The sequence below is a fragment of the Theropithecus gelada genome, chromosome 10 (genome assembly GCF_003255815.1).
Source record: "Theropithecus gelada isolate Dixy chromosome 10, Tgel_1.0, whole genome shotgun sequence".
In the NCBI taxonomy this organism is placed as follows: Eukaryota; Metazoa; Chordata; class Mammalia; order Primates; family Cercopithecidae; genus Theropithecus; species Theropithecus gelada.
In genome coordinates this window covers 26,786,900-26,805,268 of record NC_037678.1, presented here as the reverse complement: position 1 = coordinate 26,805,268, position 18,369 = coordinate 26,786,900, and the positions used below count along the sequence as shown (strand labels likewise).

The 18,369-nt window shown below is 51.7% G+C and overlaps 2 protein-coding genes across 3 annotated transcripts; both read left to right on the top strand.

The window, feature by feature from the left end:
- Positions 1-7,635: 7,635 nt before the first annotated feature.
- On the top strand, positions 7,636-9,364 carry VPREB3 (V-set pre-B cell surrogate light chain 3). Of its 2 annotated transcripts, none has more exons than XM_025398999.1 (2): positions 7,636-7,783; positions 8,909-9,364. In XM_025398999.1, the coding sequence occupies exons 1-2, from the start codon at positions 7,735-7,737 to the stop codon at positions 9,229-9,231; spliced, it is 372 nt and encodes a 123-aa protein (XP_025254784.1). In that variant the 5' UTR covers positions 7,636-7,734; the 3' UTR covers positions 9,232-9,364. The 2 variants fall into 2 exon arrangements, with proteins under 2 accessions (XP_025254784.1, XP_025254786.1); XM_025399001.1 differs by having other exon boundaries at positions 7,695-7,783; positions 8,957-9,364.
- A 1,617-nt stretch (positions 9,365-10,981) lies between these two features.
- ZNF70 (zinc finger protein 70) lies at positions 10,982-18,084 on the top strand. The gene is made up of 2 exons (XM_025398996.1): positions 10,982-11,382; positions 16,300-18,084. The coding sequence occupies exon 2, from the start codon at positions 16,379-16,381 to the stop codon at positions 17,717-17,719; it is 1,341 nt and encodes a 446-aa protein (XP_025254781.1). The 5' UTR covers positions 10,982-11,382; positions 16,300-16,378; the 3' UTR covers positions 17,720-18,084.
- Positions 18,085-18,369: the final 285 nt, after the last annotated feature.

Genomic DNA, 18,369 nt, shown 5'->3' with positions numbered 1-18,369 from the left:
GGATGGTCTCGATCTCCTGACCTCGTGATCCACCTGCCTCGGCCTCCCAAAGTGCTGGGATTACAGACATGAGCCACCGCGCCCGGCCTTTTTTTGTATTTTTAATAAAGATGGGGTTTCGCCATGTTGGTCAGGTTGGTCTCGAACTCCTGACCTCAAATAATCTGCCCACCTTGGCCTTCCAAAGTGCTGAGCCACCAAGCCTGACCTATTTATTTTTATTTTTTTGAGAAGGAGTCTCGCTCTGTCAGCCATGCTGGAGTGCAGTGGTGCAATCTTGGCTCACCGCAACCTCCGCCTCCCCGGTTCAAGCGATTCTCCTGCCCTAGCCTCCCAAGCAGCTGGGATTACAGGCATGTGCCACCACACACAGCTAATTTTGTATTTTTAGTAGAGATAGGGTTTCTCCATGTTGGTCAGGCTGGTCTCGAACTCCTGACCTCAGGTCATCCGCCCCCCTCGGCCTCCCAAAGTGCTGGGATTACAGGCGTGAGCCACTGCGCCTGGCTGGCTGGCTTGCTTTCCCTTCCTTTCTCCCTCTTTCTTTCTTTCTTTCTTTCTTTCCTTCCTTCCTTCCTTCCTTCCTTCCTTCCTTCCTTCCTTCCTTCCTTCCTTCCTTCCTTCCTTCCTTCTTTCTTTCTTTCTTTCTTTCTTTCTTTCTTTCTTTCTTTCTTTCTTTCTTTCTCTCTCTCTCTCTCTTTCTTTCTTTCTTTCTTTCTTTCTTTCTTTCTTTCTTTCTTTCTTTCTTTCTTTCTCTCTCTCTCTCTCTTTCTTTCTTTCTTTCTTTCTTTTCCTCTCTTTCTTTTTTCTTTCTCTCTTTTTCTTTCTTTTCCTTCCTTCCTTTCTTCTTTTCTGTTCTCTTTTTTTTTTTTGAAACAGCGTCTTACTCTGTTGCCCAGGCTGCAGTGCAGTGGCACAATCACAACTCACTGCAGCTTTGGCCTCCCTGGCTCAAGCAATCCTCCCACTTCAGCCTCCTGAGTAGCTGGGACTACAGGTGCATGCCACCATGCCTGTTGAAATTTTTTTCTTTTTAATTTTGTAGAGATGGAGTCTCGTTATGTTGCCTAGACTGGTCTTGAACTCCTGGGGTCAAGCGATCCTCTTGCCTTGGCCTCCCAAAGTGGTGGGATTATAGGTGCAAGCCACTGCTCCCGGCCTCACATTGTTTTTTTTGCCTCTCCGTGTTCATCCTTTCTTTGACTTTTTTTCTCCATGTCTCTTTTCATTATCCTTTCTCTTTCCATCCTGCTTACTGCCTCCCCTCTGTCTCTGTCTCTCCACTTCTGTCTCCTGCCCCCACCCCATGACCCTCCACCAGACCTCTCTAGCCAGGGCACCAGGTGGATGCCTGGAACAGCGCCTCCCTTTTCCCAGCTCCCTTATCCCAAAGTTTTAGAAGTGCTCCCAGCCCCCATGATTCAGCTGTGTCCTGCCCTTTGCAGGCAGAGTTCTGGACAGTGAGGGTGGAGGAAAACTGAGTCTTTCATGAAGCCTGCCATTGTCAGACTCTGGCTCTGGATAAACACTTTCCTTTGGACTGCCTTGGTGTTTCCATCTGTAAAAGAGGGATGTGACCCATGACTTAGCAGGGCTGTGGTGACGATTAAGTGTGATACATTTTAAAGAGCTGTCTCTGTGCTCAGCGCCTTGATGTAATAAGCACTCCAATCAGTATTGCAGAAACAGGCAGCACTTCCCAAACTTATTTAAACATGGGGCGGCCAGGCGCAGTGGCTCATGCCTGTAATCCCAACACTTTGGGAGGCCGAGGCGGGCAGATCACTGGAAGTCGGGATCTCCCCAGCCTGGGCCAACATAGCAAGGCCTCATCTCTGTAAAAATAAAAACATTAGGCCGGGCGCGGTGGCTCACGCCTGTAATCCCAGCACTTTGGGAGGCTGAGGCGGATGGATCACAAGGTCAGGAGATCAAGACCATCCTGGCTAACACGGTGAAACCCTGTCTCTACTAAACAAATAAAAAAAATTAGCCAGGCGTGGTGGTGGGCGCCTGTAGTCCCAGCTACTCAGGAGGCTGAGGCAGGAGAATGGCGTGAACCCGGGAGGCAGAGGTTGCAGTGAGCCGAGATTGCGCCACTGCACTCCAGCCTGGGTGACATAGCGAGACTCCATCTCCAAAAAAAAATAAAAAATAAAAAATAAAAACATTAGCTGGGCGTGGTGGCTCACACTTGTAGTCCCAGCTCCTCGGGGAGGCTGAGGTGGGAGGATCACTTGAGCCCAGTTCAAGGCAGAAATTGATTAAAATCATACCACTACGCTTCAGCCTGGGTGACACAGTGAGACCTTGACTAAAAAAAAAAGACAAAAACAGTGCCCTCTATTTAACTCACAGCCTCCAGAATTCCCTTGGGGAGGCTATATAGCCCCTTCCCAGGTCCCACTCCATTCTTGACACCTCCTCAGGGTATCTCCATGACAGTCAAGATAGAGTCTCTTGATTCCCTTCTTGGTGGCGATGAAGAGGAGATCCTTGGATGGCAGATGGTGACTATCAGAGCTGAAGCTCCAGGCCTGGAGTGGCCTTTCCTTCCAGATTCGGGCTCCAGGCACTGGAGGATCCACACTTACAGTCTCCTGAGCTGTATTCTGCAGGATGTGGGTCCCCAGATATGGTTCTGTCCTGGGGAAAAGTGCCCCATGTTTGTTTGTTTGTTTGTTTTGAGACAGAGTCTCATTCTCGTCACCCAGACTGGAGTGCAATGGCACGATCTTGGCTCACTGCAACCTCCGCCTCCCGGGTTCAAGTGATTCTCCTACCTCAACCTCCTGAGTAGCTGGGATTATAGGCGCCCGCTACCACGCCCAGCTAATTTTGTTTGTATTTTTAGTAGAGACAGGGTTTCACCATGTTGGCCAGGCTGGTCTTGAACTCCTGACCTTGTGATCCACCCACCTCAGCCTCCCAAAGTGCTGGGATTACAGGCATGGGCCACCTAGCCCCTCCCATGTTTTGTTTGTTTGTTTGTTTGTTTGTTTTGAGACGGAGTCTCACTCTGTCACCCAGGTTGTAGTGCAACCTCAGTTCACTGCAGCCTCCGCCTCCCAGGTTCAAGCGATTCTTCCGCCTCAGCTTCCCTAGTAGCTGTGATTACAGGAGCACACCACCAAGCCTGGCTGATTTTTTGTGTTTTTCATAAAGACGGGCTATCATCATGTTGACCAGGCTGGTCTCGAATTCCTGAGCTCAAGTGATCCCCCCGCCTCTGCCTCCCAAAGTACTGAGATTATAAGCATGAGCCACTGCACCCAGCCTTATTATTATTTTTTGAGACAGAATCTCACTCTGTCACCCAGGCTGGAGTGCACTGGCACAAACATGGCTCACAGCAGCCTCAAACTCCTGTGCTCAAGTGATCCTCCCACCTCAGGCTCCTGAGTAGCTAAAACTACAGGTGTGACCCACCACGCCTGGCCAATTAAAAAATTTTTTTTGTAGAGACAGGGTCTTGCTCTGTTGTTCAGGATGGTCTCAAACTGCTGGCCTCAAACTGCTGGCCTCAAACGATTTTCCTGCTTTGGCCTCTCAAAGTGCTAGGATAACAGGCATGAGCCACCATGCCCAGTGTCACAATTATTTTCTGATGTTAGCCTTACCTTACCTGAATAATAACAAAACCAATTAAAATGGTGCACTCTTGTAAGGTGCGGTGGCTTATGCCTGTTATCCTAGCACTTTGGGAGGCTGAAGCAGGAGGATCGTTTGAGGCTGGGAATTAAAGACCAGACTGGGCAATATAGTAAGACATATAAAAAAAATTTTTTTTTTTTTAAAGACGGAGTCTCGCTCTGTCTCCCAGGCTGGAGTGCAGTGGTGCGATCTCAGCTCACTGCAAGCTCCGCCTCCTGGGTTCACACCATTCTCCTGCCTCAGCCTCCTGAGTAGCTGGGACTACTGGGACTACAGGCGCCTGCCACAACGCCTAGCTAATTTTTTTGTGTTTTTAGTAGGGACAGGGTTTCACCGTGTTAGCCAGGATGGTCTCGATCTCCTGACTTTGTGATCCGCCCGCCTCGGCCTCCCAAAGTGCTGGGATTACAGGTATGAGCCACTGCGCCTGGCCTACAAAAAATTTTTTTAAATAATTAGCTGGATATGGTGGCTCACACCTGTAGTCCTAGCTTCTTGGGAGCCTGAGGTGGGAGGATCACTTGAGCACAGAAGTTTGCAGCTACAAATGAGCTAGGATCACACCATTCTACTCCAGCTTGGGCAACAGAGCAAGACTCTGTCTCAAAATAAGTACATCAATTAAAAACAAAAGAATTAGTCAGGCATGGTGGCATGCACCTGTAGTCCTAGCTATTCGGGAGGCTAAGGCGAGAGGACTGCTTGAGCCCAGGAGTTCATGGCTGCAGTGAACTATGATCAGGCCGCTGTACTTCAGCTTGGGTGACAGAATGAGACCTTGTCTCAAAGAAAAAAGAAAAAGAAGGCTGGCCACGGTGGCTCACGCCTGTAATTCCAGCACTTTGGGAGATGGAGGCAGGAGGATCACGAGGTCAACATAGTGAAACTGCATCTCTACTAAAAATACAAAAATTAGCTGAGCATGGCGGTACGTGTCTGTAGTCCCAGGTACTTGGGAGGCTGAGGCAGGAGAATCACTTGAACCCAGGAGGCAGAGGTTATGAGCCAAGCATCGCACCACTGCACTCCAGCCTGGGCAACAGAGCAAGACTCCATCTCAAGAAAAACAAAAAGAAAAAAGAAAAGAAGAAAAGGAAAGGAAAGGAGAGGAGAGGAGAGGAGAGGAGAGGAGGGGAGGGGAGGGGAGGGGAGGGGAGGGGAGAGGAGGAAAGGGGAGAGGAGGGGAGGGGGGAAAAGTGCCATTGAAAACATAGTTTGTGGCCGGGCGCGGTGGCTCACGCCTTTAATCCCAGCACTTTGGGAGACCCAGGCAGGTGGATGACGAGGTCAGGAGTTTGAGACCAGCCTGGCCAACATAGTGAAACTCCGTCCCTACTAAAAATACAAAAATTAGCTGGGCATGGCGGTGCATGCCTATAGTCCCAGGTACTCGGGAGGCTGAGGCAGGAGAATCACTTGAACCCAGGAGGCGAAGGTTGTGGTGAGCTGAGCATCGTGCCATTGTACTCCAGCCTGGGCGACAGAGCGAGACTGTCTCAAGAGAAACGAAAAGAAAAGAGAAGACAAGAAAGGCAAGGGAAGGGAAGGGGAGGGGTGGAGCAGGGGGAAAGTGCCATTGAAACATAGTTTGTGATCGGTCGCCTTCAATCCCAGCACTTTGGGAAGCAGAGCAGATCATGAGGTCGGGAGATCCAGACCAGCCTGACCAACATAGTGAAACTGACCAACGTGGTGAAACCCCGTCTCTACTAAAAAAAATACCAGCTACTTGGGAGGCTGAGGCAGGAGAATCACTTTGAACCTGGGAAGCGGAGGTTGCAGTGAACTGAGATCACACCACTGCACTCCAGCCTGGGCAACAAAGAGCTAAACTCCGAAACTCTGTCTCAAAAAAAAAAAAAAAAAAAAAAAAAGAAAGAAAGAAAAGATAGTTTGTTACTCAAAGTTCCCCTAAAAAAGGGAGTACACCAAGGTGTGCACACAGGAAGCAGAAGGAGTGGGAGGAACTGTGGGCAAGGGCCTCTATTGTGGTTTCCAAGGCTGGGCCGGCAGGTTTAGGACTGAATAATTAAAGTGGATTCTGGAGCATGGGCTGTCCCTAGTTGTCTGGTGCGTAGACCTGGAGAGATTAGGGCAGGTGGCGTATAAGAGCAGATTAAGGAGGGAGTTGAGGGGGTTGGGATTAGTTGACTTGCGTTTGAAAAGCATGCTTTCAGAAGAGTTATTTACTCTCATGGCTGGGTGAGGTGGCTCATGCTTGTAATCCCAGCACGTTGAGAGCCCAAAGTAGGAGGAGACTGAGAGGAGACATCAGGAGACTGAGATCAGCTTGGCCAATGTGGTGAAATCCCATCTTTACTAAAAATACAAAAAGAATTAGCTGGGCCTGGTGGCGCATGCCTGTAATCCCAGGTACTTGGGAGGCTGAGGCAGGAAAATCGCTTGAACCCGGGAGGCAGAGGTTGCAGTTAGCGGAGATAGCGCCATTGCACTCCAGCCTGGGCGACAGAACGAGACTCTGTCTGATAAAAAAGAAAAAGAGTTATTTACTACCTATAGAGACTGGGTAACCCTGGGAGGGTCAGTCCCACAATGGTCAGCAAGGCCCCAGATTACAGAGCATTGTAATACAGAAAATAAATGACATGGTTAATCTACCCCCTGTGGCCAGCACTTAGCAAATAGGTCCCATCTTTGCATTTTCACAATCCTCAGGCTGGCATTATGCTTGACTTCATGTTCCAGATGAGAAAACTGAGGCACAGTGGGGGGAAGTAACTTGGCCGAAGTCATGCAGTTAAGAAGAGCAGGAGCTAGGATTCAAACCCAAGTTCAAAACCACCTCAGCTACTTGGAATCCTAGCAAATTAAAGGTTGTGATCATGTCAAGTGCTGGTGAGGATGCCAAGTCACTGTAAACTCTCTTACTCTGCTGGTGGAAGACCAGATTGGTACAAACACATGGGGAACCCTGGCAGACCTAGTAAAGCTAAATGTATTCTTTCCTTGCCGTCTGGCAGCTCCATTCCTGGGTGTGTCTCCAGCACAAATGAGTGCACCAAAAGACATGGACAGAGACATTCACAGAATTTGTATCTGTAACGGCCAAAGACTGGAGAGCATCCAAATGTCTAACAATGGGAGAATGGAGAAACTGATTACGGTGCATTCACACCATGGATTACACACAGCTATGGGCATGAATGAAATATTGCCGCACACACATGGATCACTCCCATCCTGTTCAACAAAAGAAGCGGCATAAAGGAGGGCACACTATCATTCCACTTATAGTTGAAGCTCTAGAGCAGGCAAAAACTAAAGTGATAGAAGTCAGAATGATGATTCCCTTGAGGGGGCAGGTCATCATTAACTGAGGGGGCCTCAGGGGAGATGGAGATGTTCTTTTTTTCTTTTTGAGACGGAGTCTCGCTCTGTTACCCAGGCTGAAGTGCAGTGGTGCGATCTTGGCTCACTGCAACCTCCGTCTCCCGGGTTCAAGCGATTTTCCTGCCTCAGCCTCTGCAGTGGTTGGGACTACAGGCACCCGCCACCATGCCCAGCTAATTTTAGTATTTTTAGTAGAGATGGGATTTCACCATGTTGGCCAGGCTGGTCTTGAACTCCTGACCTCAAGTGATCCGCCTTCGTCTGCCTCCCAAAGTGCTGGGATTATAGGCGTAAGCCACCGCCCTCAACTGAGATTTTCTAAATCTTGCTCTGGGTGGAGGTTGCAGGAGTGTGTGTGTGTGTGTGTGCACGCGTGTGTGTGCGCACATACATACATATACATAAAACCATCAAGCTATACACTTAAGATTTATGCACTTTACTGTATGCTAGTTGTACCTCAATAAAAAAGTAGATTTCTACCTGCTATAACTGCACATGAGGACTTCTGGGCTCCTGTTCTTGGAAGGCCTCGTGGTGCCAGGACCCTGGCATTTGGGAAGATGGGGCTTGGCCATTGGGCTCCAGTCACCGCCCCTCCTTCCTCAGTCAATAGGCTGATTTGCATGCTCTGTTGTGGTCCAGTGGCCTTCCCAGCCCTGTGCCCCAAAGCACCTGGAGCATATAGCCTTGCAGAACTTCTCCTTGCCTGCCTCCCTGCCTCTGGCCATGGCCTGCTGGTGCCTCAGCTTCCTTCTGATGGGGACCTTCCTGTCAGGTGAATCCTCCCTGGGCCTCACTCACCTGGGTGTGGGGTGGGGAACAGTACTGGCCCCAGAAGGCCCCTGCAAGGAGGCAAATTGATGGGGACAGTAGAGCAGGTCCTGGGAGGGTGTTTTTTTTTTTTTTTTTGAGACAGAATTTTGCTCTTGTTGCCCAGGCTGGAGTGCAATGGCGCAATCTCGGCTCAATGCACCTCCACCTCCCGGGTTCAAGTGATTCTCCTGCTTCAGCCTCCTGAGTAGCTGGGATTACAGGCATGCGCCAACACACCCGGCTAATTTTGTATTATTAGTAGAGACAGGGTTTCTCCATGTTGGTCAGGCTGGTCTCAAACTCCTGACCTCAGGTGATCTGCCCACCTCAGCCTCCCAAAGTGCTAGGATTACGGGCTTGAGCCACCGCGCCTGGCTGGGAGGGGTATTGAGGTAGAGGGGTGACCTGGCTTCAGGCAGCTCTGCCCTTGACCTGGGGCAAATCACTTTCCTGTGTGGGTCTTGATTTTCCCATTTGTGAACGACCAGATCACTAGAGCCCCGGACTCTGACTTTGGGTCTCCTTCTTAGTTTTTCACAGGGGAAGCTATTGTGGGCTGGTCCCTACCCCACAGGGCCTGAGGCAATCTAACCTCCCTGAGAGGGTCCCTGCAGCCAGTTGCTGGAGGCTGAGTAGATGTGTGGGACAGCCCAGGAGGTTCCTGGGGTTGGTTAGTCTGTATTCAGGGTTTGGAAGAGCTGAAGTGAAGTGGGCGGGGAAGTGGGGGAGGAGGGGTGCAGTTCTGCAGAGAAACGTGGATGGGTAACAGAGGGACCTAGAGGCTGCTAGTCCAACCTTCTGAGCTCTGGGCCTTTAACTGAACACAGGTCCTTTAGGGGATGGCACTAATGGGGACTTGGGGGCTAACTCCAAATCCCTCACTCAAAAAGGGAGATGGAGGTCCAGAGAGGGCACCCTAAGTCACACAGAACCAGGCCTCCTGCACCCCATTCATTGCTAATCCCATAGCACTGGGCTATGAGCCCTTTGGAACTGGGAGTCTCCATGGAGTCCAACCAAGCTTTCACAGGGCAGGGGTGGGAGAGAAGGAGCTCAGGCTGGGCCTGAGTGTGTTTGTGTCTCTCAGTCTCCCAGACAGTCCTGGCCCAGCCGGATGCACTGCTGGTCTTCCCAGGCCAAGTGGCTCAACTCTCCTGCACGCTCAGCCCCCAGCACGTCACCATCAGGGACTATGGTGTGTCCTGGTACCAGCAGCGGGCCGGCAGTGCCCCTCGATATCTCCTCTACTACCGCTCGGAGGAGGATCACCACCGGCCCGCTGACATCCCTGATCGATTCTCCGCAGCCAAGGATGAGGCCCACAATGCCTGTGTCCTCACCATCAGTCCCGTGCAGCCTGAAGATGACGCAGATTACTACTGCTCTGTTGGCTACGGCTTTGGTCCCTAGGGGTGGGGTGTGAGAAGAGTGCCTCCCCTCTGCCTCCCGTTTCTGCCCCTGACCTTGGGTCCGTTTTTAACTTTCTCTGAGCCTTGCTTCCCCTCTGTAAAATGGGTTAATAATATTCAACATGTCAACAACAGCTATTGTGAGGGTCATGAGATCCTGGCTGAAAAATGTGACTGTGGTGGGTCTGGGAGTTGAAGACCCACTCTCGGGGTGGGGTGCAGTGTGCGGGGAAATGGGGATTCTGGGGACTGTTGTCAAAGAGGAAGCACCTGAGACTCTTGGGGCACGGCCCAGACTCCCCCCTGGCCCCCTGGGGACTCAAACTGGTAGCCTGACCTTCCTGTGACCTGAGGAGCTGGAGGGAGAAAAAGGAACTAGCCCTTCACGCCCCCAACTCTGCATAGTTAGTTATGGTCCAAGGGTTATGGCTCTAGGGTGGCTGGTCCCCATGGAGCTCAGGCTGTTGGCTTGGGGAGGGGCAGCCACTGCCTATCGCTTGGAGTCTGTGCCCAAGGCCCGACAAAGCATTAATGGGGCAGGAAGGCAGATGTGTGTAGGTAGCATTGGGGGGCACTCGAGCGCCATGGCTGAGGGTGCTGAAGGCAGGTGGGCAGACAGCTGGGGCAGAATCTCTTTTCTCAGGACAGTGTGTTCTCCTGATGTCCTGTGATTGGGCCAAGGTCTGTGGAGGGAAGCTTTCCCACAAGCTGGGCAGCTGCACCTGAGCTGGGGCGGGCATGGGCAGAACACCGGGTGGAGGAGTCAGTCTTGCCATTAGCAGCAAGGAGCGGGTGGAGATTTTTTTTTTTTTGAGATGAGTCTCGCTCTGTCGCCCAGCCTGGAGTGCAATGGCACTATCTTGGCTCACTGTAACCTCCGCCTTTCAGGGTCAAACGATTATCCTGCCTCAGTAGCTGGGATTACAAGCGCGTGTCACCACTCCCGGCTAATTTTTAGTAGAGACAGGGTTTCACCATGTTGGTCAAGCTGAGTCTCGAACTCCTGACCTCATGATCCAACCGCCTCGGCCTCCCAAAATGCTGGGATTAAAGGCGTGAGCCACTGCGGCCGGCCAGGGGGGCGGAGATTTCAATAACACATTCCTCTTCCCTCTCGGTGCGCCTGAGAGGCGGCGCTTCAGGTCGAAGTCAGCCCTGGGATGCAGAGAGTTGCAGGGCTCAGGGTCCTGGGATGGTCCCGCAGACACTCCTAGCTCTTCGCCTGCCCCTTCTCATCTCTGTTTCTGTTGGGGGCGGGGAGGGCAGGCAGGACCAGGGCTACCCTTGAAACAGGTTGAGGGAAGGGGATCCTAACAGGACCCTGGTGCCTGTGTAGAGTGACAGGGTCGACAGCTCTGGGGCTCCACTCTCCTTTCCCTGAAGACCCCAGCTGCTTCAGTAGCTTCTGGCTTGCACCCAGCCCCAGCGCAGATGTCCCGAGTGCCCGCGGCTCGATGTCCGCCCGCCCGTCCCGACCTGTTTCCTCCTCTATTCTCCTGCCAACGCCTGCCCATCTCTTGTTTCCCGGACGGCCAGAGCCACCATGCCGACCGGAGAGGCTCTCCTGACTCGGGTCCTTATGTCCCAGGGCCCGGGGGCTACCTGCGGCGAACCCCGGCGCGGTGGGACCACCGAGACGCCGGGACCTCCGCGCGGCCTAGAGTGGTCCCGGAAGTGCCCGCGGGCCGGGGGCGGGGCTCTGGGCGCTCGGGCGGCCGCGGGCACCGCGTCAGCAGCTGCCGCGGAGCAAGGCAGCGTCGGCCGCGTCGGCCGCGGGTTGGAGCAGCTCAGGTGCGGCCCCGCCCCGCCCGCCTGCGGCCCCGCCCCGGCCCAGGTGAGCTGCCCCGCCCCGGCCCAGGTGAGCTGCCCCGCCCCAGACCAGGTGAGTGGCCCCGCGTCCGTCGGTGTGACCCGAGTCCGCCTGACCACCTGTCCCTCCGGTGGCCCTGGGTGCGCGTGTCCCCAATAGCGGGGAAGCCTGTAGGGGCGCCACGTCGCCGCCTGGGCAGCGTGTGCGGGTCCGTGGCCACTCTTGGGCCCCCAGCCAGGAAACCTTGACTGCACTAAGGGTTTGCAGGGTGCCCAGGCCCTAGGGACTCTCTGGAGGATGGGATGACAGATGCAGAAGGACCCGGAGAAGGCCCCGACAGAGGTGGGAAGCATGGAGTTCCAGACCTTTGTATTTTCGGTCCAAAACCACTTAACATGTTGTGGGAGACAGGTAAAGGGTTGCCAACTTTTTATCCTGAGTGGAGACTTCAGCGTGTAGGGGCCATATAGTGGGAATGGAAAACCTCTACGGAGGGAAGTTTGAGAACACCAGGATTTAACAGGTGGGCGGAGGAAGAGTTGCAATCTAAAGATATCAAGAAAGAGAACTTGGAAAGCATGAAAATTGGGAAGAGAGCGTTCAGAAGCCAAGGGAAGAAAGCGAGGGTGGGGATGGGATTGGGGGGTAGCTCAAAGCTTTCATGCACCCAGGTAGGCAATGTGGGCGGGTGAAGGGGTATTGTCACATCTTCGTTTTTCAAGAGAAAGCCAGAAACCTAGTGAGTTTTAAATATTGGCAACTAAGGAAAATGAACAGGAAAAGCCGAACTCTTCGAGAGCCAAACATAACGTAGCAGGATCTCCAGGCTGCCAATTTGCAACCCCTGAAATGAAGGGTTTTGAGAAGGAGGTATTGCAGAGCAGTGCCAGATGGGGTGGGAAGGTGAGGACTGAGAAGAGAGGGACTTGGCAATGAGGAGGTCATCGGATGCCAGAGCTGAGGTCCCAGCTGAAATCGGAAACTCGAAATTTGTCGTGGTGCCATACATAGTTGTATGATTTTTCTTGGCAACATTTAACAACTTAGGAGGAACTGGTAGAGAAGGCTGGGACTTAGCCGCTAGTTGCAGCCGGACAAGGAGGTGAGGAGCATGGTGCTGGAGCGTGAGAGTTAAGTGACGCGCATAGCATAGAGAGAGTCTAAGCTGGATGGAGAAGGGGTGGAACTGGCAAAGGAGAACTAGAGTAAAAATGGCTTGGATTTCATGAGGTCGAAGAGCACAAATTGAGTGAGAGAGCTGGAAGGGTTGGAGATTGTGGGTTGCTGAAGGGGGGGGAGGGGGAGAGGAGTTGAAATGATCTAAGAATTTTTGAAAATACTTTAGGTCTGGGCGAGGGGGCTCATGCCTGTAATACCAGCACTTTAGGAGGCCGAGATGGGTGGATCGCATGAGCTCAGGAATTCGAGACCAGCCTGCGCAACATGGAGAAAACCCGTCTCTACAAAAAGTACAAAAATTAGACAGGTGTGGCACGTGCCTGTAGTCCCAGCTACTTTTTTCTTTTCTTTTATTTTTTTATTTTTATTTTTATTTTTGAGACAGAGTCTCGTACTGTCGCCCAGGCTGGAGTGCAGTGGCGCGATCTCGGCTCACTGCAAGCTCCGCCTCCTGGGTTCATGCCATTTTCCTGCCTCAGCCTCCCAAGTGGCTGGGACTACAGGTGCCCGCCACCCAGCCCGGCTAATTTTTTTGTATTTTTAGTAGAGACGGGGTTCACGGTGTTAGCCAGGATAGTGTCCCAGCTACTTAGGAGGCTGAGATAGGAGAATCACTTGTGCCCGGGAGCCAGAGGTTCCAGTGAGCTGTAATCACACCCCTGCACTCTGTCCTGGAGAAAGAAAATACTTTAGTTCAGTCCTTTTAAAAAAATATATCCAGTCTTTCTATTGGCTGAAAAATCATTTTAAAAAATCATTTCTGGGTGGGGCATGGTGGCTCACGCCTGTAATCCCAGCACTTTGGGATGCCAAGGCGGGTGGATCACCTGAGGTCAGGAGTTTGAGACCAGCCTGGCCAACATGGTGAAACCCCGTCTCTACTAAAAATACACAAATTATCCGGGCCTGGTGGCGAGTGCCTGTAATCCCAGCTATTCAGGAGGCTGAGGCAGGAGAATTGCTTGAACCCAGGAGGCGGAGGTTGCAGTGAGCCGAGATTGCACCATTGCACTCCAGGCTGGGCAACAAGAGTGAGACTCCATCTCAAAAAAAAAAAAAAATCATTTCTGCTGGGCATGGTGGCTCATGCCTGAAATCCAGCACTTTGGGAGGCGGAGGTGGGAGGATTGCTTGAGCCCAGGAGTTCAAGACTAGCCTGGGCAACATAATATTATCTCATCTCTACAGAAAAATTTAAAAATTAGCTGGGTGTGGTGACATGCCCCTGTAGTCCCAGCTACTTGAGAGGCTGAGGTGGGAGGATCAGTTGAGCCTGGGAGGTCAAGGCTGCAGTGAGCGGTGATTCCACTCCTGCACTCCAGCCTGGGTGACAGAGTGAGACCCTGTCTCAACAACAACAAAAAAATTTTTTTCAAGTAGAAATGAGTTCTGACTATTCTGGTTAATTTAGTATATATATATTTTTAAGGCAGTTACTCCCTAGATTCAGTATAAGGATAATAGTACCTTTGTATAGAGTTGTGAAGATTAAATGAGGTGCCATGAAGGACCTATTAATGCCTAGCACATAGTAGGTGCTCAGTGAATATGAGCTGTTGCTATCGTTATTGTGTCATCTGAAGACTTTGCCTTTATCTAGCACAGAATTTTCTGAATAGAGCTCTTTGGGGTTTCTTCAGGGGCCACAGCTGGGAGGGGGAGTGCTGAGTGGGCTGTTCTAGCTTCCTTCATTGTTCCTGCTAAGGCGTCCTCCTTCAACTGGAGCAGCTCTGCTTTTGTCTGTTTTATTTACTTATATCTCCTAGACCAGTGATCCCCAACGTTTTTGGCATCAGGGACCAGTTTTGCGGAAGACAATTTTTCCCTGAATGGGTGGGGGACATGGGGGATGGTTTTGAGATGAAACTGTTCCACCTCAGATCATCAGGTGTTAGATTCTCACAAGGAGTGCACAACCTAGATCCCTCATATGCACAGTTCACAATAGGGTACGAGTTCCTATGAGAATCTAATGCTGCTGCTGATCTGATAGGAGGCAGAGCTCAGGCTGTAATGCTCGCTCACCTTCCGCTCACCTTCTGCTATGCGACCCGGTTCCTAACAGGCCACAGACCGGTGCCTGTCCCCCACCCTGGGAGTTGGGGACCCCTGTCCTAGACAGTTGACTTATTTGACTAAAGTGTTCTTTGACCAAAAAAAAATGACAGTTCTAGCACAAAAACAAATGGCTTTTCCTCCATTTGATCAGTTATTCAACAACTGTGTTCATTGGAATTGTGCTTTTGTGCTGGGGGCTGGAGCTTCTGAAATGAAGGAGCGCAGTATTTGCCCTTAGAGAATTTTCAAGCTAATGGTGGGGGCCTGAGATGGTGAACAACCTGAGGGTGCAAAGAAAAGGGGACGTTTGGACAAGTCCTGAAGGATGAGCAAGTGGCAGTCTGAGAATGGTCCTTACCTGTTAGGACCAGACAACAGGAGTGCAAATTAGTCATCGAGCTGGAAAATTGGAATTGTTGGAGGGACCAGCCTGGGCAGTACAGTGAGACCTCATCTCTACAAAAAGAAATAATTAAAAAAATTAGCAGAGTGTGGTGGCTTACACCTGTAGTCCCAGCTATTCAGGAGGCTGAGGTGGGAGGATCACTTGAGCCTGGGAGGCAGAGGTTTCAGTGAGCTAAGATCACACCACTATACCCCAGCCTGGGCAATAGGGCGAGAGCCTATCTCAAATAAAAAAGAAGAAGTGTATAGGAGAGACAGACAGGAGGTGGATTGGAAGGGCCAGGTGTGAAGGAGTTGGGCTGTCACAAGATCCTAAGAAGAGAACCACCAGGCCGGGCACGGTGGCTCACACCTGTAATCCCAGTACTTTGGGAGGCGGAGGCAGGCAGATCACTTGAGGTCAGAAGTTTGAGACCAGCCTGGCCAACATGGTGAAACCCAGTCTCTACTAAAAATACAAAAATTAGCCAGGCATGGTGGCGGGCACCTGTAATCCCAGCTACTTGGGAGGCTAAGGCAGGAGAATCACTTGAAATTGGAAGGCAGAGGTTGCAGTGAGCCAAGATCGCGCCACTATACTCCAGCCTGGGCGAAAGAGTGAAACTCCATCTCAAAAAAAACAAAGAAAAGAAGGGAACCACCATAATCCATAATCAGGCTTACATTTTAGATATTTGACTCTATTCTTAGTATAGGGCGTGCACTAGAGGGAGAGGTGGAAACCGGAGATCAGCAGCTAGTTTGGAGGTGAGCACTAAAAAGATCCCAGGAGGTAGCACTGAAGCCTGAGCTGCAGAGTGGCAGTGAGGACTGAGAGACAGAGATGCTGCTCGTGCAGCCTCAGGAAGTAGATAGGAGGGGACCAGTTGGGTGAGAATAACAGCAGCTATGCTGACTCCTAGGCTGGGGCACTTGGCTGGAGGGAGTGCAGCTGAACTAGGGTAAGGGAAGAGCTCTCTTTCTCTTTCCCAGTAAAACCTGCCCCCAATGTCACCCAGTAGCTGGAGTCTTGCTCCTTTTCTGCAGTGGCCCCACTTCTTGGTGGTTGTTGTTGTTGTTGTTGTTGTTTGAGACAGAGTCTCACTTTGTCACCCACGTTGGAGTGCAGTGGGGTGATCTCCGCTCACTGCAGTCTTTGCCTCCCAGGTTCAAGTGAGTCTCCTGCCTCACCCTCCCTAGTAGCTGGGATTACAGGCATCCACCACCACACCCGGCTAATTGTTTTGTGTTTTTAGTGGAGATGAGGGTTTCACCATGTGACCAGGCTGGTCACTCCTAACCTCTAGTGATCTGCCAGCCACGGCCTCCCAAAGTGTTAGGATTATAGGTGTGAGCCACCGCGCCCAGCCCCCACTTCCTGTTTTAGCTCACCTTTCTGAACACCTTCAGCCCGTAGAGTCTAGACACCATGATGTGGCACTTGATTGTGTCTGTCTGTCTGCCTTCAATTGTCTGTGGTAAGCAAAACTTGCCTCTAACTCATTTGGGATCATCTTCAGGGCAACATTGTGTCTTATGCATATTTGGTTATTTCTAGATTCTAGGACAGGAAGCAGGCATTCTAGGACATGAGCTGCTTGACTTGCCGACTTGACAGCGTTCCTGTTTTCTTTTCAGATTGTCAGAACAGTAAGTGTGGCCCAAAGAAGAACATTTTTAAAGAAATACAACCATTGGGGATGATAGCAGATTCACAATGGAGGTTCCCCCAGCAACCAAGTTTGGCGAGACCTTTGCATTTGAAAACAGGTTAGAGTCACAACGAGGACTTTTCCCAGGGGAGGACCTGGGGGACACTTTTCTTCAGGAAAGAGGTTTGGAGCAAATGGCTGTGATCTACAAGGAGATCCCTCTTGGTGAGCAAGATGAAGAACATGATGATTATGAGGGGAATTTCAGTTTGTGCTCAAGCCCTGTTCAGCATCACAGTATCCCCCCAGGAACCAGACCCCAGGATGATGAGCTCTTCGGACAAACCTTCCTCCAGAAATCCGACCTCAGCGTGTGTCAGATAATTCACAGTGAAGAACGCAGTCCATACGATTGTGCAGAAACAGACAGAGGGGACTCAGGACCTAACACGCTTCACAGAACCCCACAACCAGCCAAGCCCTACGCCTGTCGAGAATGTGGGAAGGCCTTCAGCCAGAGCTCGCACTTGCTCCGACACCTGGTGATCCACACCGGGGAGAAGCCCTATGAGTGCTGTGAGTGCGGGAAGGCCTTCAGCCAGAGCTCCCACCTGCTCAGGCACCAGATCATCCACACCGGGGAGAAGCCCTATGAGTGCCGGGAGTGTGGGAAGGCCTTCCGCCAGAGCTCAGCCCTCACGCAGCACCAAAAGATCCACACGGGAAAGAGGCCCTACGAATGCAGGGAATGCGGGAAGGATTTCAGCCGGAGCTCCAGCCTCAGGAAACACGAGAGGATTCATACAGGAGAGAGACCTTATCAGTGTAAGGAATGTGGGAAATCCTTCAACCAGAGCTCAGGCCTGAGCCAGCATCGGAAGATCCACACCCTAAAGAAGCCTCACGAGTGCGATCTCTGTGGGAAAGCCTTTTGTCACAGGTCACACCTCATCCGACACCAGCGGATCCACACTGGGAAGAAACCATACAAATGCGATGAGTGTGGGAAGGCCTTCAGCCAGAGCTCCAACCTCATTGAGCACCGCAAGACCCACACCGGCGAGAAGCCCTACAAATGCCAGAAGTGCGGGAAGGCCTTCAGCCAGAGCTCCTCCCTCATCGAGCACCAGCGCATCCACACCGGTGAGAAGCCCTACGAGTGCTGTCAGTGTGGCAAGGCCTTTTGCCACAGCTCTGCGCTGATCCAGCACCAGAGGATCCACACTGGCAAGAAGCCCTACACCTGCGAGTGTGGCAAAGCCTTCCGGCACCGGTCCGCCCTCATCGAGCACTATAAAACCCACACCAGAGAGAAGCCCTACGTGTGCAATCTGTGCGGCAAGTCCTTCCGGGGGAGCTCGCACCTGATTCGCCATCAGAAGATTCATTCTGGGGAGAAGCTATAGAAAGAGGAGCCCACACAAAGCTTGAAAGCCTGTGCTAGATGGAGCCCTTATTCCACGTCGCATGGTCTCCAAGACCCCACCTACCTCCCTGATGCTGAATGGAAACCCTCCAACCTAAGCGCTCTTGAACATCCCACTAGCAGGAAGGCCCCACGTGGCCCCCGGCCAAGCACGCCAGCTCTCAGCAGGTTTTCTGCATGGAAGGGAAGGCGGGGCGATAGGGAGGGCAGCTGGAAAAGAGAGCTGGCCTTCAGTTTCTCCTTCTTGCATTTGACTCCCAAGCCTACAGGATTTCATTTTACCCTGTCTTCGCTTTTCCCAGAATCCAGAAGAAGAATAAATGCCAAGAGGGAGAAAGTTGAGTTAAACCCAGGAAAATATCAAATGAACTCTTTAAATCAGGCTGCAGTCTGGCACTTTTAGAAGACAGAAACCACACTCACAGTCCAAATCAGTGGAAGAAAAATGAATTCAAAAGTAGAAGTGTCAGCAGCAAAGTGTAATTTTCTCGCTGGGTTGGGCATTGGTGGGGACAACCAAAACAGGTCTGCAGAACAAAGGCAGGTCTGAAGGGTGGGTCTTGGGATTGGGGGTACGGGTGGTGAGCCCCTGGGCATGGTCTCTTGTTTTTTTTTTTTTTGAGACGGAGT